General features: G+C 42.2%; 1 protein-coding gene across 3 annotated transcripts in view; it reads left to right on the forward strand.

Moving 5' to 3' along the window:
- Window positions 1–21,558, forward strand: part of LOC147012229 (uncharacterized) — a 31,479-nt gene extending 9,921 nt beyond the window's left edge. The window contains exons 2-7 of one of the 3 annotated variants that reach the window (XR_015051520.1): window positions 13,681–13,740; window positions 13,957–14,007; window positions 14,495–14,653; window positions 15,325–16,550; window positions 16,998–17,062; window positions 20,559–21,554. Coding sequence is in view for 1 of the 3 variants with exons in the window: in XM_085856101.1 (XP_085712227.1) it covers window positions 12,945–13,040; window positions 13,681–13,740; window positions 13,957–14,007; window positions 14,495–14,596 (309 nt within the window). In the remaining 2 variants the exon portion in view is untranslated. Of the gene's footprint in view, window positions 1–12,921; window positions 13,041–13,680; window positions 13,741–13,956; window positions 14,008–14,494; window positions 14,654–15,324; window positions 16,551–16,997 lie in introns of those variants that run through there. The other 2 variants (XM_085856101.1, XR_015051519.1) reach the window with 2 other exon arrangements.
- The last annotated feature ends 617 nt before the right edge of the window (window positions 21,559–22,175 follow it).

Genomic DNA, 22,175 nt, shown 5'->3' on the forward strand with positions numbered 1-22,175 from the left:
GATGGAAAAATGTTAAAATATCTCTTTGGCAATCCGTAAAAGGATCGTTGTGTCATATTGTGGTTTCACATTGTGGTGTCATATTGTGGTGTACAGATATTTTTGGGGTATTCCATCTAGACAAGCTTTTTAAGTTTTTTAATGTTATTTTTTTTCAGACTTTTGTGTACGTGCATAAAGCAATCAATCATCTCTCACCGAATCGATTGCTCCGAGCATCGAGGATTTAATACAATTAGAATTAGAATTCGCCAACTCGTCAAAAAGAACTACAAACCATAAAGCTCCTCAGTTTTAAAGATTGTTCATGCATGCTAACTCTTTTATGATTTATGATGTGGGAGGCTGTCTTGCTTATGGCATTACACATGGTTGGGTGCAAGAAACTTTGTAACATTGCTCATGGTCTATGAATGGCTTGTTCTGTACTGTCACTGATGATCCTCCATCTAGCAATGAAACTGTTCACAGTCGAATGGTCCATTAGGTTTGGAGTCGCCTTGGTTTTTGCTTCACCCCTTTGGTTGGGTGGAAATGCAAGAGAAATAACAAAACAGAATAATAAAGCAAAGGTAGCAAGCAAGCAAGCAAGACAAGGATAAAGGGTACCAAGCAAGCAAGCTTGCCCTTTCAGAGGTTCACAGAGGCCCAGGCCTCTTCCAGGTTTTGGGGCCCCTGGCCAGAATATAAATACAAAATGGCGACACATGAAAATAGCTGTAAAAAGAGTGAAATATAACTTGAATTTTTTTTTTTATTTAACAAATACTTTTCTAGCCTTTTTACGTGCAAATGCACTCATTATTGAAGAGAAATCTAGCTTTCATGCAACGTCACAGTTGATATTAAGCATGATGAGCCCCTTCAAATGCCGTTAGTCATCGACTTTGATGGCGGGCCACAGACTTACTGATCACTTCCATGTCGACATCGAGTAAATCATCCTCTCTCTTTCCTCTTTTCCTGTTTGTTAATCCCCATGCTTGTTCTGTCCAGTTGTGGCCTGACTGTGGCCTTTTTACCTTCCGTCACCTGACTCTTCTATGAGCCTCGATCTTGTATTGGAATAAATAAATAAACAAGATGCCGTGCAGAGTACGATACTTGTGAAATCCAAATAAAGAGTAGTTGCCTTGGAAACAGCAAATTGGCAATACAGGACCTTCAAAATGACGTATCTCTCAACCAACAGCTCTATATGAAGATAATAATGAGAAAATTTCACACATAAATAATTCCGGAGTCAGTTGGACTTAAAACTGTAAAAGATACTATAATGTAACAATTTTCTACCTTTCAACACACACTTGATCCAATACCAGCCACTAGTCGTGGTTTGTTTATATTGTTGTAGCTGCGCGGGTTCATTCCATTTGCCCAGTACAATCTGGTGGGTCGCTTCAATGCGACCGTAATGGCCAGCCTGGCCAATCCACCCTGGATTGGATTACGGGTCTTTTCACCCAGACAGCGCACCAGTAGGACCGGCGAATCAGCCATGCGTCATAGTAATTGGTACCGTACGCGTCATCTCTAATTAAGACCGAGCAAAGCCAGAGATGCATCGCGTGGCAAGGTCTGGACAGACGGCATCAATTGCCTCAGCCGATTACCCCTCAACAGGCTTCTCTTAATTACCAAAGAATGATCACGATGATGCAAATTCACCCAGAGACCAGGTATGTTTAATAATAGTAATGATGGTAACAGGGAGGGAATACACGAAGCAATAACACTGATTATTGTGTCCAAACAATTAATGATAAAATAAGAATTTACCGATATGCGCCCATAAAACCAACACACGAATGGGATCCTTAATTATCCATCTTAAGGCCTCAGTCTTTCCACAAGAGATTGACAACAGCTGGAGGCAGACAAAACAGAAAATACCCAAGCTGTGCCGGTAAGCTCCGTGTACAGCTTGGTGCGATAAAGGAGGAGAGGCATGGCTGGCTGTGTGGGGGCATTGCACAGCAGCTTTGCAGACACGACACAGACTTTGCACAGGTTTAGTCTGGCCAACTCCTGGTCCCCCCCCCCTCGCCCCAGCAGCATGTGCTTGTAAAGTCTCTTGCCCCCACCTCATGCCATGAAGAACCCCTCCCCTCTCACTCACCATTGTCCCGAAGGTCCATTTGATGGATGGAGGACCACCCCCTCCTACTCTCCAGCGGCCCTCCCTTTTTGTTGGGCCCGCTGGAGCCTGGCTTTCCCACCTAAATTGCAGGCTGATGGCCTACCCAGACGTGAAAAAGAACATAAAAGATAGATTACAGAGGGGAAATTTGAAGAAGGTTTCAGAGGGATGGCGGATTTTAGACACACATTCAGGAGGGTGGATGTTGTCTGTCTTTACATAAAGTGACACATCTCGAATATCATGATTAAATTATCACACACTTACTCAAAGACATTCATGAAGGAGCCATCTCAACTATACAAAGAAATATTAACCCCTGGGATTCATTTCCACAACAATATAATCAGCTGATTTGAGAGGACACATTCATCACGGTCTCATCTTGATTCTTGTGCCATCAGAACCGATATTTTTTTTATCAATATTTATGAAAATTTTAAACTCTTGACATGACAAAATCTGTCTCAACTAGAAGGGCACTCGGTGGAGCGCATACCTCCACCACATAATGCCTGATCTACGAGAACATAATGGACCCATTATAATTTTGAAATATCAGGCTAAACAGCACTATATCGTTTTTGACTCAATCAATGGTGAAGCATCACTTAAAAAATTAAATAATTATCGTATCCAGATCGGGATTCGGATCTTCACCAAAATCGAATCAATTTGTCTTTGTGACACACCCAAACTGTCCACCAAGTTTTGTCCGAATCTGTCTACAACCTTTTGAGATATTGTTCTGTATATCATTTTTAACCCCATCTCTCAATGCTGAAGAATCACTTAAAAAATTCTAGTAGTCGGATCCGGACGCAGATCTTCACCAAAATCAAATAAATTCTTCCTTGTCACACATCCAACCTGTCCACTAAAAGACAAACAGACAGAAAGGGGTGAAAACATGACCTTCTCCACCTTCGGTGGCAGAGGTAATTAACAAAAATAAATGTATGTATTTTACCAAATCACATCTCTTACCTGCTTAAATTTGCATCTCCAAGCTGACAGTGTGTGCCACATTTTAGCGCAATAGGGAGACACATAAAAACAAAAATTTGTGAAACTTAACAAATGCCAAAATAATTAGCAAGTGTCTAAATGTTAGGCCCCCTTTGAGCTTGAGGCCCAGGCTAAATGGCCATCTTGGCCCCAACACTGTTTGGTCCTGCAAGCAAGACACGGGTAGCTTGGTCCGAATAAGTGGTGACCACCCTGTTCATTGAAGTGATAAGCTCATTGATTATACTAAAATACACAATATGGCATCCAGTACCAGTATACTGGGCCGGTGTATACCCCGGTTAAAATAGGTATACCATATCCCTGTGTCGTAAGAGGCGACCAGGGTTGCGTCAGGAAGGGCATCCGGCGTAAAACCTGTGCCAAATCACAATGCGGATCATACGGATGATCCGCTGTGGCGACCCCTAACGGGAGCAGCCGAATGAAGAAGAAGACACAATATGGCATCTGTCTGTCTGTCTGATAGTTTGTGACCACAATACATTCGGTCGTTACTTTGTTTATCAACCAAACTTGACAGAAGGACTCAGGCTCACACGATGGAGCAATGGAGGTTGTGGCAACTACATTTTTCCCCCTCCCCAAACGGGTGTTCCGCCTTGGGTGGAGTCTGTGTTAAGGTGTATATCCGTGTTAAGATAGCTCATTGTGGAATTTTTTCCAAGGCCACTTCTAATAACAACACAAATGATAATAGCATAATATTAATGTTATTACAAAACAACATTAATATTGTACTACTAATATCCCCTTTCCCCAAGGGTTTTTTTTTTTCCTCCTTGAACAAACGCCATGTTAATGTGTATAAATAGCTTATCGTGGCGTTTATTGGGACTTGTAAACGAGGAAGAAGAAGAGGCCTCCCAGAAGTTAAAAAAAAAATTATAAACCACAAACACGTGTGATTACCTTTTTAAACAGTCACACATTCTGCTGTTTCGTAGTAAACTGAGAGACATCTGGAGGAATCTAAAATCCTTGAGGCATTCTCTGCTTATCGTGTCCACCACAGAAGAATGGACCTGAGACCAGATGTACTGTAATCTATATATATATATATACCCCAGAGAGGATAACTACGTGACCCTTCCTGTTGCTTCCGTAAGGAGTGGGTGAAGTAGTGTATGAAATGTAAACAAAGCACAGTCCTCATTCTGCATCTAATGGCCATGATTGATTACCCCAAGCATGCGACGTCAGTGTTAGCAATGAAATATTCTCCATCTTGAATCCCTCCTGTGTTTAAAGTTTCAGATCTATCAGAAAAGCGGTTGCAGAGATAGCCATTTTTAAAGTGAAAATATATAAATGTGCGCACGCGCGTGCGCGCGCGCGCGCGCGCACACACACACACACACACACACACACACACACACACACACACACACACTGGTGTTGCAATAGTCTCGCATCCCTTTTGGGTGAGACTAATCATCCCAAACGGGAAACTTACTGTATTTAAGGACATTATAAGGGATACAAAAAACAGGCACAAATGACTAATGTAACGTGTTTGATAGGGTGATGTCATAGACGCTGGGTAAAACAATGGTAACACATGGAAATAATTAATTTATATGCCTTTAAACCTCTTTATACCTTTATTTAAATTGAATGATATACATGAACATGAGAACACAAATTGCCTTCTTAATACTTATAAGAATCACGCTATATGTCGATATATATATATATATATATATATATATATATATATATATATATATATATATATATATATATATATCTTCTTCTTCTTCTTCTTTTGGCTGCTCCCATTAGGGGTCGCCACAGCGGATCATCCCTATGATCCGCATTGTGATTTGGCACGTTTTACGCCGGATGCCCTTCCTGACGCAACCCTGGTCGCCTCTTGCGACACAGGGATCTGGTACACCTATTTTAACCGGGGTATACACCGGCCCAGTACACTGGTACTCATTTCGCCGACCTCAGAAGGATGACAGGCTGAGTCAACCCCCTGGGGTATTAATTCAGTGGCCCAACGGGGCTTGAACTCAGGACCTTTTGGATCCCAAGCCGCTGCCCTAACCACTGCGCCAACACCAGGCTTTATATGTCGATATATAAATATATATATATATATAGCATGAGTTGGTGTGACGTGTGAGGGGGTGTAGTATTAGGGTAACAAAGAGGTCTCCGATATGTCGATGTACTATGCCGGTTGACGCTGCGTTCTCTGGTGATCGATAAAGCCTTCGCCTCCGAAACTGCAACTCAATGTCGTCTTATTACGATGTATAAGGGTGATGTATAAGACTGCTTCAGTCGTGCGAAACTTCCAGAATTTTTTTACTATCTATAAAATCATTATGTTATTAAAATTGAAATACAGTAGAGACTTAAGCATTGCATGGGGTATTGTGCTCCTTGAACTCTCTAGTAACCCTCACCAAAGGAGAGGGTATTGCATTTGGGTTTGTTTGTTACTTGGAGAAACAATTTTTTTGCCAAGAATCTTGGTCTGTTGCTTTAGTATGTCTGTCTGTCTGTCTGTCACGATTTTTTGCCACAGTTTTCACACTATCGTTCTGATATTTCTTGTGGGTGTCGGTGACCAGCCAAGGACAGGAACGCCTGATTTTGGTGAAGATCTGAATCTGGATCTGTATCTGAGAATATTTTAAGTGATTCCTCACCATTGAGAGACAGGGCCAAAAACGATGTATAGCACAACATCAGAAAAGGTTAGGGATGGATTCACACGAAACTTGGTGGACAGATTGGGATTGCCACTTGGAAGAATTGATTCAATTTTGGTGAAGATCCAAGTCCAGATCTGAATACAAGTCAGGTCAGGTATGGGAGCATGTTCCAGAACGGCGCGTCGCTGCGTCCACTTTCCACCGGTACTCCAGGGGCCTCCGTCTGGCCATCCCCCAGTCAGATGCCAGGCCCATCCCCATCTCCTTCAGATGCCGATCAACCTGCTGCAACCACGAGGCACGTGGTCGGCCCATTGGCCTCCTCCACTCACGAAACTCCCTCGCTGAGAGAATCTGGTGAGCAGGATCAGCGTCAGGAAAATGAGCCACATGTTCATACAGCTGCAACTGACTCTCACGGACCATGCAGGTAACAAATCTCATCCGAGTCTCTTTCAGCAACCGCTCGTTGGACACAAAGTCCGACCAGCGATAGCCAAGGATTCTCCGAAGAGACCTGGTACCAAAGGAATTAAGTCTCCATCTCAGATCCTTGGTCAGAGTCCAAGTCTCGCATCCATAGAGCAAGACTGGAAGCACCAAGGACCTGAAGACTCGGACTTTCGTCCTCCCGCACAGGTACCGGCAGCGCCACACCCCATGATCCAGTGAATCCATGACTCCCCAGGCCCGACCCAGACGTCTATTGACCTCTGACTCACAGCCGGCAGAGACATGAATATCACTGCCAAGGTAAGTGAATCTCTCCACGACCTCAACATCCTCACCACAAACAGATACAGACAGGACAGCAGCATCCAAGATGTCATTGAAAGCCTGGATCTTAGTTTTGACCCAAGAAACCCGTAATCCCAGCGGCTCCGACTCCTCCTCTGACTACAAAAAAATGTATAATTTTGCAGTGATTCTTCACCATTGAGAGATGGGGCCAAAAACGATGTACAGCATGTTATCTCAAAAAGTTGTGGATGACTTGTGACAAAACGAGGTGGAAGAGTTAGTTAGTTGACAAGAACAAGCCGATTTCATTTAGGTTCAGGTCTGGATTCAGAACCGACCTACAGGTATCAGTAGGATACAAAATATAAACTGTTCAGCCTAGCGGAGGTATGCGCTCTATTGAGTGTCGTTCCGTTTCGCCAAGTGTCACTCGATGAGTGATTTTTCATTTGTTTGTCTGTCTGTCTGTCTTTGTTTGTTTGTTAGTCCGCACAGAACTTTTGTGTTTTTCTCCACAACTGCTTGGCAGATTGAGATGAAAGTTTCACCTTAGGTGCGACTACTCATGTAAAATGATGTATTGATAAACATGACGTCACAGGTCACGTGGTGTGTCAGCCCTATTGGAAAAACTAAAAAAATTGGACCTCTGTATCTCTGAAACAGCACCAAGGAAAATATCTAAACTTGGCACACGGCAAGCACTCCTCATGGGGAATAAGTGTGATTTTTTCGATGACATCATAGGTGCCTTCATTATGACGTCATAATTGCACATGTAGAATGCTATATCTCATCAGTATGAAATTTTTTGAGTCATCTAGGGATAAAATGGTCCACATTAAAAAAAATTGATGACGTCATCGGACACGTGATTCGGCAGCCGTATTGTTGTTTTTTAAAGAAAACCTTCAAAAATCTTCTTCTCTGAAGTGGTTGAACAGATCGAGGTGAAACGTTACACATATGACCGCCTATCCATGAGGAACAAAAGGTTCACACATGGTTTGGCAGCCATATTGGATTTACCTAAAAACCTATAAAAACAAATCTTCTCCAGAATGGCTGGACAGATCAAGGGGAATCTTCACACAAGTGTTCCCCAAGCCTTGTGTGTACGAGTTTGTTTGGGAATAATTGATAGGTCACATGGTTTGGCAGCCATATTGGATAGAAGAAAATATTAAATAATGTTTTCTCTGGAACTGCTCAATCGATCGACATGAAACTTCACAATTATGATCTAGTAGTAATAGGGAATACATATTTTAAATTTCAACTTGATCAGACACATGGTTTGGTGGCCAGAATTATTGACTTTTTCTGATATGGGTATCTTTTATTTTTTTTATTTTTATTTTGGGAATAAGGCTCACTTGGCTGTGCCTGGATGGGTTTGAGGGTAGAGGAGGAGCAGCTGAAATGTGAATCCTATCGAGGTTCCTCCTGATGACTTCATCTTTGTTTTTTGCTTGTTTGGGTTCATTCTGATGACTCCAATGCAGGACTGCAACTATCTGGTCTTCCATTTCATTTAAATTGAATTTATTTTAATCCCATTCTAAATTCAATTGCAAAATAATAATTTTTTTTAAAACCTCATGGGTCAGGGTCAGGTGTCCAATAAAAGCGGGATTGCATCAAATCGGGACGTCTTGGTACTGGGTCATTACTGCCAGCAATTATAAAGTTGCAGTTCTAATTATGTCTCTTATTAATTACGTAACACACCAATACATAAACGCCACACAAAGTACACCACACAAAAGAAGTCCTGGCACTGTCTGCAATCTCTGATTTGTGCTGCATTAATCTCAAGCACAATGGAAGCTCTATTGTCCACATGACCAATATTTAATCAATGATGATAGGAGACATCATGCCACTGTCGGCGTCCTAACTTGGATAGTTTTTACAGAGACCGACAGTATTTCAGACGGATTTTCAAGTCAATGTAACTTGGGTCGTGGTGATATCATATTGGTGCAATTTAAAGAGTGTTAGACCTGCCTGGGGGCTGGGAGTACTGTGCCATACAGATATATCATGTCTTGACCCTGGTCCAAATAAGTGGAGAATTTGTCATCACGAATGTGTCAATGGAGACAAAGTATGTTTCCTTCTTTTAAAGGCTGAATTATGATTGGCAATTTTTTTCATCTTGTTCAATCCGCCTTGGTGTCATATGCATCAGCAGAGCTGTTGCCCTCAGCCAAAGTTGCTTCTCACAGCCGTGTGGCTGCATTCGAAAGAAAACAAATAAGGGGTCATGTTGTTCATATTTGTTGTTCTTAAATTCCATCCTTTTGTGAAGTTCTTTGGCTATTTGTCAAGTCCCATGGATACTTGTTGACAAAGTGTGCAGTATATTAAATGCAAAGAGTTCAACTCATTAGTCAAATAAGCATGTCAAATCCGAATGCCAGGAAATATTCCAAGCTACATGACTGTATCTCACGGCTCATTTGCTTTAACTCCTTCGAGCCTTTAATGTTCAATGAGGTTGGGGGTATTTCATCGGCTTTGTGGATGTTTTAAACGCAATTTTAAATAAATAGATAAATAAATACAAATGAACGTTTTGGTGGTGTTGTGGACGTTGCATTGTCGAATCAAACCGCGATTCAAACTTTCATATACCCGAGCGGCCGGTTTACCGGCAGCTAATCAAACCTCTGTTTCCCCAAGTGGCCAGTTTACCGGCAGCTAATCAAACCTCTGTTTCCCCAAGTGGCCAGTTTACTGGCAGCTATTCAAACCTCCATAAACCCAAGCGGTCAGATTTTTATCCAGGGAGCCCAGGATTGGGGGGCCGAATGTCGAAGGAGCTCAGAATTCAAAGGGTTAAGGCCAATTTGCAGAGTCGAGGGTGCTTCTGGCTCAATTGAAAAAGTATATTCGGTATGCCCGACCAGGAGATCCACAAATCTCAGGTCACCCATTGGTGGAGGTCACCCACTGAAATTGGCATTTTTTGTTGTTGTCGATCCTAATTAGATTAGAGGGTTCTGATGGGCCCAGAGGGATTGGGGTAACAAGATCGAACCTTAGTACCCGTTTGGCTACCTGATCGTAGGCCTCATTGCATCCAATGCCCACCTGAGCAGGGATTCAGCACAGGTTAACAACAGTGCCCTTCCAATTGGCCACATCAAGAAGGTGAAGCACCTCAAGAACTAAGTCATGCCGACATCCAGACTTTAGGAACTCCAACACTTTCAGACCAGAGATTGAATCTGAGAAAATAACTGCACTCAGGGAATTAAAGTCAATTATCCATTCGAGGGCCAAGATAATAGCAATGAGTTCAGCCGAGAGTACTGAAAGATGGTCAGAAAGCCTAATGGACTTGATCACCTTAACCTCTGGAATACAAAAAGCAGCCTCTGTTCTACCTAGTACCGGATCTTTCGAGCCATCTGTTTAGACATGTAAGGATTGACTCCAAACCGTGTTGATATATTCCATGGACTCGTTACATGTCACAAGCACATTGTCCCGACTAGTTTTCCCCAATAGATCCAAGTGAATATGGGATGTTTCTTGAGTCCAGAAGGGCCAAATTGCCACTTTGTTTAGGGGATTAATCAGTAAAGAATCCAAACCCATTTCTTTAGCTGCCCTCACACACGCAAGTCCGAAATGAGGAGGGAGGGAGGATTTGCCGAGAGCTTGATACTCCAAACAGTCCAACAGCAGCACTTTACCTGGGTGGTTGTCCCCGGCGGAAATGATCTTAGCCCAGTACCTGAAATTGGACCCCTCCCAAAGGAGGGACAAGGGTATCTCGCAAGCCTCCGAAAGGAAGGCACAAACACAGCTGTAGAGCTTTGGCTTAAATGGTTTCCAGCTTTTGTCTATTGGTTTTGCACATGTCCCAAAAGGCCTGACTGCCATAATCAAATTGGGAGCAGATGAGGTTTTTATAGAGGAGAAGGAGACTTTGCTGATGAGCTCACCAAGATCTAGACTTCTTAGAAGGTTAAGGCCTTTGGCACATCTGACACACAAAGTTTTTAAATGTGGGGGTTCGAAGGTCGGCCCTTGTTGAAAGTGAAGGCTTGATACCCCAGGAAAACTTATGGGGAAGAGGACTGGGTTGCCAAAAGACAAAACCACCGAGGTGGTATCGACTTTGACCCTTTCCCTGACCATGGTGAGATGGCGGGCATCAACAACTCCCACATCTACTAAATGACTCTTGATGTCATCGCTTTCAATGGAGGGATCAATCCCGTAATTGACTCCTCGACTCTCCCTCAGATACCTCGGAATCTGACACAAGACTCGGACCTAGCCAAAATACGAGGCTCTCAACGCCATCTCCCGCTGAGCGACTGATCTCCACTCAATGAAGAGGTCGCCCGATCTGAGCTTTTTGGCGTTGGACACGTCTCCGAATTCTATTTTAATCAGTGTAGCCATTTTAATTAGGTTGTCAGGGCTTAAGGTTTTCAAACCATCAGAGGCCGAAACTATGATCAATAGTTTGGCATGGTGCGTATCGGGGATAGAGGTGGCCTTAACTGCTTTGGGTGGTTCCGACCCATCGGTAGGCTCCCGCTGTGGTCTGCCCCTCCTCCTAGTTCGATTAACCGACCAAGATGAACCCTCATCATCTTTGCCAGACCCGTTGATCATCCTTAATCACCTCCTCCCAGCACCCCGAGAGATTCACTTGACCAATTGAGCTGAGAGACCGCAATACAAGTAAAACAAGTCTGGAGAACTGAAAAGTGGTGCATCGACAATCAGCTGAACAAACCAAGTCGGTTCTCATATGTAGCCAAAGCGACTTTTTAAGAGAAGAGATTCCAACTTTAGTTTTGCACGCAGCAGATTTCTTTTTCAAGGATGTAACCCCCACGAACGGTAAGACCCCCCTCTCCCCCCGACCTTCTGTATATACCCGAACACTGCACGGGGTATCTGCAACTTTAGTTTTTGTCGAAAGCCATTTTTTCCGCACCATTCCAACATCGAGACTCCTTACAGACTCTCATGGGGGTATTTTTAGATCCTCGTAGAGGATCTCTAAGTCTTACTCACGTTGTTGTTCTTGTGGACTTTTTTGTTTCACAGCCTTCAGTTTTCATCGAAACTTCCTGAAACTTGGTGTTTATATGTAAAAATACCCTGTGCAGACAGTAACCATCTCCAATTTTGAAAATTCCTCCTAGAAAAAAAGTTATGACGTAAAAATATCTCCGCTAATGGAAATCGCCGAAAAAATTATCTCCGAAACTAGGCAAGCTTTTTGAATTATTTTTGCGGGAATCAAACAGGGCATTAGCAGAGATTAATTACCGCACATATGATACATCACTCTGATGTCATATCAGTTTTTATGACGTCATTCCTATTTTTTGACATTTTTTGTTTCACAACCCAGCGTTTTCATCGGATCTTCGTGAAACTTGCCATGTATATGCAGAAAGCCCTCGCGCAGGCAGTAACTATCTCCAAATTTGGAAATTCTTCCGAGAAAAAAAGTTGACGTCATAATATCGCCGCTAATGGAAATCGCCTATACCATTATCTCCGAAACTAGGCAAGCTGTTTGAATTTTGGTTGCGGGAATCAAGCCGGGCATTGGCACAGATAATTTATCGCAAACCTGATACATCACAATGACGTCATATTCGTTTTTATGACGTCATCATTAAGAGGACGAGGATCTTATTGCAAAGAAGAGGGATTGCAAATTCTCTATGTGAATGTGTATCATGTTGCGCCTCCTCCAGGTGGAGGAGGGTATTACAAGTCTCCACCATTTACAGTCCAGTATTTCTGTCCCCACGTTTTCCAGTGTCGTAAAGGAGTTTTGAATTATAAGCAGTGGGTATGTTTTTGCTTCATGCACGTTAGCCAAGTTATTATTTTTTTCGTATACAGAGCTGTCAGTTGCCTAAACAAAGGAATGCGTCAAAAGAACGTTTTCCCTGTCACTGCTGGTTGCATCATTTTCTGGGAGAGTGGCTGTGCCGCTGATACAGTTCCCTCCATTAACAGTCCACTGGTACTCATTTCCCCAACCTTGGAACGATGACGGGCTGAATCAACCCCACCTGGTGTCCATCAAACGGCCGACAGGAACTCGAACTCAAGACCCAAAGATCTTGAGTGAACCTCCTTAACCGGAAATGTGGAGAAACAGAGAAATAACGAAGTGAAAACGATCGAGTGTGAAACGGGATGACCGTTCATCAACAACGATGGGCTAACAAACGAACTGGAAATTAAATAAATGTCAAATTCAAACTGACAATGAACACCACCCTTCATTGTGACGTCACAGAACGTTGGTAACTTTATCATTGTTACCTCCACGGTCTTTGTCGCAGTTCAAACTTTGCTTCGAGATGACGAGGACGCGCGTTTTTCTCGGCGTTTTGCTCAGTTTACGATTCTGTTTGTTCCTTTACCACAATTTCGGTTACCTGCTCGAACTTCCACAGGTGAGCTGTAAACGAGTATGAACATTTCCTTGTACATTTTAAACGGTTTAAAGGCGAAAGGTCCAGTTTTTGTTCATTCCACGGGTGTTCGACCATCCGTGTGGGTTCGATTCCCCCCACAGTAAACAAGTAAATTTATTTCATGACTTTGTGTAAACGAGTCCGGTTTATCTGTTTACGAGGTTGTTCACCCAGGGATCATCGACATACTCTCCGGTGGAGTTTGTGATTACGCTTTCGTGGTAGTTGGTGTTGCAGCATTTAATGTACATCCTTCACTACGACAACTACAGAGTTCATAGAACACGATACCCCGTGCAGTGTTCAGGTACAAACAGGAGATCCTCACCGTTCGTGGGGGTTACATTCTTGAAAAAAACCCCACAAATCTGCAACCTTGGGGGGAAATGGGAAATATGGTTTGGGAGTTCAGCTTTAAAATTTCCCCAAACTGTCCCCTTAATTAACACGTTTGTGCATTGTTGTGTGATATTTATTTTCATGTCGGAAAGGGGGTTGGCGGGGGGGCGGGGGGGCGTGGGGGGGGGGTTGGTGATACATGATTGTGATGTGCTAAGAATGGAATCCAAATAACTTTCTCTGATTCAACATGTTTTGTGTTTTCGTGTCTTTCATGTAGAAGTGGCAAGGATATCCCGAGTCGATCTATGAAGGACTGAGAAACCTCCTTCCCTTTCAGGTATGACGTCATGAAATACACCATGAACATTTGATGTGGATTGGCTCCGTGTGTGTGTGTGTGTGTGTGTGTGTGTGTGTGTGTGTGTGTGTGTGTGTGTGTGTGTGTGTGTGTGTGTGTGTGTGTGTTTTTCACTTTCCAGCCGTATGATCTTCCTCAAAATGAACTATCAATTTGACTGATTCTACATATTTTGTGTCCTTTTTTTGCAAACAGGAAGGATATGCCAAAGGTATATGGCAATTGCTCAGAAACCTTCCCATTCAGGTATGCAGTTGTGCAATACACCATTAGCATTGGCGCGTGTGTGTGTGTGTGTGTCTGTCTGTCTGTCTGTCTGTCTGTCTGTCTGTCTGTCTGTCTGTCTGTGTGTGTGTGCGTGCGTGCGTGCACCTCAAAGTTGTCTTGTTTGGGTTCAAATCACGTCCAAGCTTTCGTTGGTGGACGTTAAAGATCCCACTGTGTTCACCACGAAGAGTAGCTATCGCCGGCACCCTGAACAAATTCCAAAATGTTGCTCTAACTGCTGCAGGGAAGACAATGTCGAACCACCCAGTTTAACCCTTGACAAGAAGCTGGTTCAGCAGCTCTTTAAGAGAGCATGGTTCATCAGAATGTGTGTGTCCACCATGTTTTCCCACCGCCATTGCTTGACGTCATAATCTTGTAAAATGAAAGCTTTTTTGTCACAGATATTGTTTAGTTTAATTTTCAATGTCATAAAAATTTCTCCTGCCCCTCCCCTTGTCCACAGATTTTCCAGATTGCTGTTGTCAACGAAGGACTGAGGGATCCAGTTGGCAGTATCTCGGTAGTCACGGTTGCCATCCTCTCTCTCTCTCTTTGTATTCATTAATTTTAAACCATTGTGCCGGTTGATGACGAAAATGAAAACAAAGCTCTGCATCCACTGGTAAGGAAAACAAGTTACTGTTTCATCAATATAATCATGACATCATCCAAAAGGATAAGATAGCTCAGAGATCTTCACCTATTTCAGAATTTATTTTTCAGAATCGCCCAGCTCTACACACTAATGTCTGGTCCAGTGATAACAGGGGGTATCAGAGTGGGGGACATCCTCTCGTTGTCAGGTGACGTTCAGGCATGCGTCTCCCCGTCACGGAAACATGAAAAGATGTTATTCTGTCTTTTATAACAATCATCCTCTGTGGGACGTGTTTCAGATTTAAAAAAAAATTGTTCAATTAGTAGTTAACGACCTTGGGTATTAACTTGGTGAATCCTAAAACCACTCACCATGAACTTTGAGCCTTTCAAGGGAGATCACATTCAGTTTACTTCTTCTTATTCGATGTTTTTTTTTCTTTCTTCAATCAGACAATGGCTTCTCTCTTTTTTTGTGCCTTGATATAAGTATCTGACTATTTTATGTCTTGGTTTCATAATTCCACAGCCATCCTTTTAACCTTGTTTAAGTTACATCTGCAGATTCAACGTCTCGGATCCGATAACAACACAGCACTCATGGAACGTGTTGTTTGTGTTTTACAAAAACATTCATTTTATGCTTTATACTTCACTTTATTTTAAACTTGTAAACATTGTCTTTGTTTCTTGCAGTTTTCCATGTGGCCAGAAATGTGAACAGAAGAAAAAGGAGAGGAAGAACAGCCGCTGCTCAAGGAGGTCCAAGAAAATGAACGAGGAGAGATGGAGAAAGCAAAGGACGAGGAGGCTCAGAGAACGAGAGAAAAACTGCAGGAAGAAAGTGAACGATGCACCAACAAGAAGAAAAAGTAAAAGAAAGAGAGCGATTAGTTCATCTGAGAGAGCAAGAGGTGCTGGAAAAAAGGTGCAAAACAAAAGTATGAGAAAGAGTTATGAGGATCAAAGAGAAAGAAAAGTTTGAGAAAATCACGGAAGAACAGCAGAGAAAAATCAATGAAGAAAAAAAAATGACAAAAAGAAACGAGCAAGAAGAGGTGAGAGAGCACAAAGAAGAACAAAAGAAAAGAGAGGAGGATGTAGAGAAAATGGAGAATGAGATGCGCCAAAAAGAAGAACAATTTGTGCAGAAAATTAACACAAAAGAGGAAGAGTTATCGTGTGGACAGCGAGAAATAGATCAACGAGAACAAGAGATTTGTGAAAGAGAAAACGAGGTGAATAAACGTGAACAACAGGTGTTGAAAGGTGAGGTGAAGGAGAAAACGTGCAGAGAGCAGGAAGAACAGACACGGGAAGAACAGAACCAGAGAGATGACGAAGAAGGGAATATTCTCTTGTGCACGTTGTTTTCACAGAACGAAAGGGTGGTGACATACAAAGGTGCGAGAAATGAAGAGAAACCCCATGGTGGTGACAGGAGATACCATCAACAAAGGAGGCCTCACCATGAGGACAGGAATCGATGGCAGCAACAAGGCCAACTCTACAGTGATGACAGGCGATACCATCAGCAATGGAAGCCTGACCATGATGACAGGAATCAATGGCAGCAACAACACCAAACCCACGATGTTGACTGGCAATATCATGAGCAATGGAATGCTCACCGTGGGTACAGGATGAAGCAGTTATGAGGGGCTTCAGCAACAGACACCTCACAGTGGTTGTTGACAGTTGGCAACTGCAGCATCAGCAACAAGAGAAATGGCACGGTTTTGAGGGACTTCAGCAAAAACAAAAGCCTCACCATGATAACAGGCAGCAACAATAGAAACAGCACGGTTTTGAGGGGTTACTGAAACAGAAGCCTCACAGTGATGACAGGCTGCAACAGTGTCAGCAACAACCGAAACAGCACGGTTTTGAGGGGGCCACACAATACTCAGGGCTTTCAACAGGTAAGCACTTCAGGACTTTGGGGAAGTTACACGTGAAGATGCCGGGCGCAAACACAGCCCACCCCATGGTAAAGATGTTAAGTTGAAAGAAATTTTGGGAATTTATCTTTTGACGTAAGTTGTTAATACGTCCCTCAATGAAGACGAAGAATATCCTTAATTGTGGAGATAATTGTGATTATAATTTTGGTTTGAAAGGAAATTTATTGGCTTGGTTATCTCCACGTACGATAAATAACAAGAACTTTAACTCTCTCTTTCCCCCCCCCCCCCACCCACAACCACCACAACCACCCTTCCCTGGATTCAATAAAATCACCTTGTTCTTTTTAATAGATTACCTGATCCATCAGTGCATTTCCTTCTGTGCCCTTTCCTGAATCCTGAATCAAGGTGATGGAGACGTCAGTGTGTTTAACATTTCCACTTGTTGTTGTTTTTCCATAGGATCCTCAGTGAGGTGCTTGCTCTCTCCATCACCCCTTCAACAAAACCATCCTATCTGTCAGAACGTAAGTAGCCAACATACACGCCTCACATGACTGAACTACAAGTTCTTCACCTGCATTGTGTCCAATTTTGTCTGTGCCTCAGAAGCGTCGAGAACACATATATATTTCTTGTTGCACTCAAAGCCAGACAAGGAACAAATAATCCTACAACTGGAGGAAGTCTGGCATGACTGTGAATGTCGTCATATAGAGGTCACTGTATACACCTGGATGATCATTAAAGTGAATTGTTTTTGAAATCACACGTGTGTGTGTGTGTGTGTGTGTGTGTGTGTGTGTGTGTGTGTGTGTGTGTGTGTGTGTGTGTGTGTGTGTGTGTGTGTGTGTGTGTGTGTGTGTGCGTGTGTGTGTGTGTGTGTGTGTGTGTGTGTGTGTGTATATGTGGAGATATTCAAATTGCCAGAGGTATTATTGGTACACTATGTGGATGATGGCAGGAGAAATATCGTAACCTTCTTGGGGGTACTGGCTGCCAGAGGCGATGAGGTGCCAGAGGCCAAATTACAACTGTGCATGACCCAAGTAGCGTATTAGAGACATGTGTCGAGTGGAACCTTGAGAAATTTGTGAGGTGATGGCTTGTGGGCTATTCTGAATGTTCACAGGTGTTATAACAAAGAGGAAAATATTTCATTTTATTTTTGGAATGTGGTAATCGAAAGATGTCCAACACTGAACATAACTGTCAGGGTATGTAGTGTCCACTGAAAATAATATCTTGGAAAGTGGTACGTGTGCTAATTGCGGTATGCAATCTAGCCAAGGGTGAAAGCATATTCCTGATATGTGTATACTGTACAGGATGACACAATGTTGGGGAACTTTGGAAATAAGAGGGTATGTAATATCACAAAGCGTGCTAGTCGATATTGCTAAATTGATAGTAGAAATGTCAGCCATAGTGAACATGGTAGCACATATGAAGCAAGAACACTGTACGAATGTGGCAGCCATGAGCACTTAACATTTAGGTCCCCGTAGCTCAGTTATTTCATTAAGTAAATGTGGATAGATGGCTCCCTTTCCCCTGTGTCTAATGGGAGTTGGGTGAACGTGCGCTGTGAGTTATTTGTAGTTAGTTTCTTATATTCACCAACAACAATGGCATCCTCCCTCGCTTCCTTCCACCATCGGCCTTTTCGACGCGCATACGTGCCAAGCGCCTGTGGGGGAGTTCCATTGGCAACCGACGTTACCCTCCTACCTGGTGCTTGCAGCGGGATCGAGTTGCAGGTTCGAGTCCCGCCAAGCCGGATCGTCATGGGCCGCACGAGGCGGGAAGGTTCAAGCAAGCTTTTTACCTCCAGCTCACCTTCCCTCCAAGCGGGGGGGGGGGGTATCGGTAAAGACCCGACGAGGTCTATTTCCTTTTTGAGGGTGTGCTCGGTAGAGCTGACTCTACTGCTCCCTCTAGCGGTCGTGCTCGCCGCCGATATCCGGCCCCCCACAACAATATGGTCTCAAAAGGAAATACTTTAGCTGATTTAGCAGTAAAACCACAATAAATAGCAAATTGCTAATAAAGAGAAAATGAGGAAAGGGTGCTGATTACTGACGACATTGCAGCACTACAGGATGCAGCTGAGGCAATTGAAAGAGCCAAGTAGGAGGAAAATAGATTGCTTTTATAATACAGAAACAAACTTTTGATCTCAAGTGAGGGCAAAGTGGTTGCCCAAAAGGTGTTTGCTCGTTTAGCTCACAAAAGTGAGCTGCACGAGCAAAAGGAGGATGATGTAGAAGGAGGTGCTGAGAACATGGTACACTCAAGGACTTGCAGAGGTGGGAGAAAATCGAAAATTTGTAAAATCGAAAGATTTAGTAGAAGCTATGTGTATTATCATATGTTTGTGGTATGTGCTGCCTTTTGGCTGTTGGTTGCATCACTGGTTGGGGCATGACTGTGCCGCTGATGCGGTTCCCCTATTGCCAGTGTACTGATGTTCATTTTTGCCATTCTTGAAGGAATGACAGGCTGAGTCAGCCCTCTGGGGTTCGTTTGGCGGTCAATGGGATTTGGGCTCAGGGCCCTAGGATCCCAAGTCACCACTCTAAGTGCTAGGCCAAACATTACATGTGGTTATTGGTAGAATGTCTGTGGAATATATGGACCTATACATGAAGATATACTTTTGTGATGCTCTAATAAAGATTGTGAAAGAGTTTGACAGCACGTCAGACAATCTACGGGACAAAACTGCAGAGGAACATCACGGCATCCAGTCTGGCGACTGGGTAAAACAACAAGGTGTTCGAACGGAGGAACGTCCTGAAGACGCATTGGACTGGACCCTTCCAGGTATTACTGGTTACCCAAGTAGCTGTCAAATAAGAAAGTAAGCCAATCATGGATTCACACGCATCTCATGGCAAAAGAGGATACACGAAGTCGAGAAAAAAGAAAGAAAGGAAATCTGCAAGTTGAAAGAATGTTACTGGAGGTTTATGACAGATGTGGCAATGCTTTTGATTAGCATGTGCATAATCGTTATAATATGGACAATAACAGATAGTGAGGGCATTATGGGAATGTCATAAAGAGCAAGTGTTTGGTTTGCTCACAAGTAACTATTGAGGGACAAATTACTGAGACAAGGATAGATATAAGGATACGAATAAATAATCTTGCGGAATCCCAGACATCATTAAATGGTATATTTCTGTGACCTCGCGGAACACGCAAGGAAGGTAGCTGCAGAGTACCATGACTATTTTAAGGAAGAAGAGTTCAGATCTTGGTTAATGGGAAGTGTTTGGTGGATAGGGAACATGGATATTCCACATATTGATCGTTGGCCTTATGATATTCAGTGTTATTGTCATCATGGCGTGCATAAAAGTAATGATCGGTGTGTGTGAGAGAGAGAGAAAATTCACCACAATGACGACAATAGTGGTGCATGAAGTTTCCCTGGACCAACCATCTCTGAAGACCCAGAAAACCCAGAAAATGAAGAACCTAGTTTAAAATTAAGTCGAGACACCGTGATGGTGGTATTATTTTTTGGGGAAATATGAAAGTACAGACACTAGTGCTTTTGGGATTGACAAAAACTTTTTAAAGAATTCCTTGTCGTTCATAAAGAACACCCTGCTCAAACTCACGTTGGATGAGTGTCTCGAATTGCTTCCGCCAATGGAGAGGATGGGAATAAATACTATCTAAACATTGCCTTGTTGGCAAATATTGGGATTTGTACTTTCTTCTTTTTACTCTGGCTTGCAGTTGGTGAAGAATATATTATTCTTACTTGTTGTTCATAAAGAACACAGTAGTTAGCCAAAATATATTCTTATTTGTCATTCATAAAGAACACTGTAGTTAGCTAAAATATATTCTTGCCTGTTGTGCAAAAAGAACCTTGTGTGAGTAGCTTAAGAAAGTAACTTTGCTTCCTCATGACCTATGCTTCATTCATAATTGCTGAAATACTATCCACTTTTCTACAGAGGGGTTGGGGTGTTGATGGGGCAGTGGGTAGGGGTCTCTTTTCAGGCTAGGAGGTGCAGAAGGAGCCTCCGATTGTCATGGGCCACTTGGAGTTGACCATAAGAGTGGGCCACCTGAAGGAAGACTGCTGTCTGCCGTCCTGCCAATCCATGGATGCTCCATCTCTCAAAGTTATTGTGTTCCTGTTTTGTTTCTTTTACACAAATGTTCCAAAGTAACAAGAGGAGCGATTGTGGAGATATTACACATGTCCCAAAACTGAAAACAGCCATTCTTGGTAAAATTACCTTTTAACTGGCCAGTCTAAAGGAACATTTTTAAGCCATAGACATTTACTGTGTTGCAAATGGACTCACCAGCTGTCGATGCCGGGCTGTTTTAACACCCAAGGCAAGTCGTTGATCTCTTGCTGCTCACACAACTGAACAGCTGGCTTTTGCATTTACCCTTGCTAAACATTCTTTGAGTCTTGTACCAAGGGAGACCTGGTCATAACTCAGTACTGCTTGGCACAGTTAAACAGCTGTTTTAACGATTCAAGGAGCAGAACAAAAGACGGAATGCCATAGCTCTTAAAATGAAAGTAATCTTCCTGTCACCCTAGGTTTCTTTAGCCGGATGATGACCAGAACAGACCTTCCTGTCGATGGAAGAAAAATACTTTCAAAGCCCAGAGGAAGGAAATAGCTCCAGGCTTTTGTCTCCTCAAAGGAAATTGATCCCTGGGAATGGAAAAGGATAGCTTTGGGCTGTAGCCTCCCAATAGAAACCAATGATGGGAACAGGGTGAATCATGTTAACAGATGGTCACACAAGGGGCAGGGCAAATTGTATATAAGACAAGCTAAAATGCTAAGCTTGCCAGAGTAATATTGGACTGAACTACTGCATCTCTCTCTCTCTCTCTCTCTCTCTCTCTCTCTCTCTCTCTCTCTCTCTCTCTCTCTCTCTCTCTCTCTCTCTCTCTCTCTCTCTCTCTCTCTCTCTCTCTCGCTCTGTCTCTCTCTCTCTCCCTCTCTCTCTCTCTGTCTCTCTCTCTCTCTGTACATGTCTGAGGTGGGCAATAAAAACTCTTCTCTACCTGTGATCGGTGTGGACAGCGCTTTATACCAATCAGTACGGACGCACCTGATCTCGACATATATATGTATCTATATATAGAAATATATATATATATATATATATGTATATATATATGTATATATATATATGTATATATGTATATATATATATATGTATATGTATATATATATATATATATATATATATATATGTAAAAATATATATATATATATATATATATGTATGTATATGTATATATATATATATGTATATGTATATATATATATATATGTATATATATATATATGAAGATATATATGTATATATATGTATATATATGTATATATATGTATATGTATGTATATATATATATATATATATATGTATATATATATATATATATATATATATATATATATATATATATGTGTATGTATATATATATATATATATATATATATATATATATATATATATATATATGTATATGTGTATATGTATATGTATATGTATATGTGTATATATATATGTATATTTATATGTGTATATATATATATGTATATATATATCTGTATATATATATATATATATATATATATA

Source organism: Eptatretus burgeri, chromosome 15, assembly GCF_056783735.1.
Source record: "Eptatretus burgeri isolate ZD-2024b chromosome 15, Ebu_testis_v1, whole genome shotgun sequence".
Taxonomy (NCBI): Eukaryota; Metazoa; Chordata; class Myxini; order Myxiniformes; family Myxinidae; genus Eptatretus; species Eptatretus burgeri.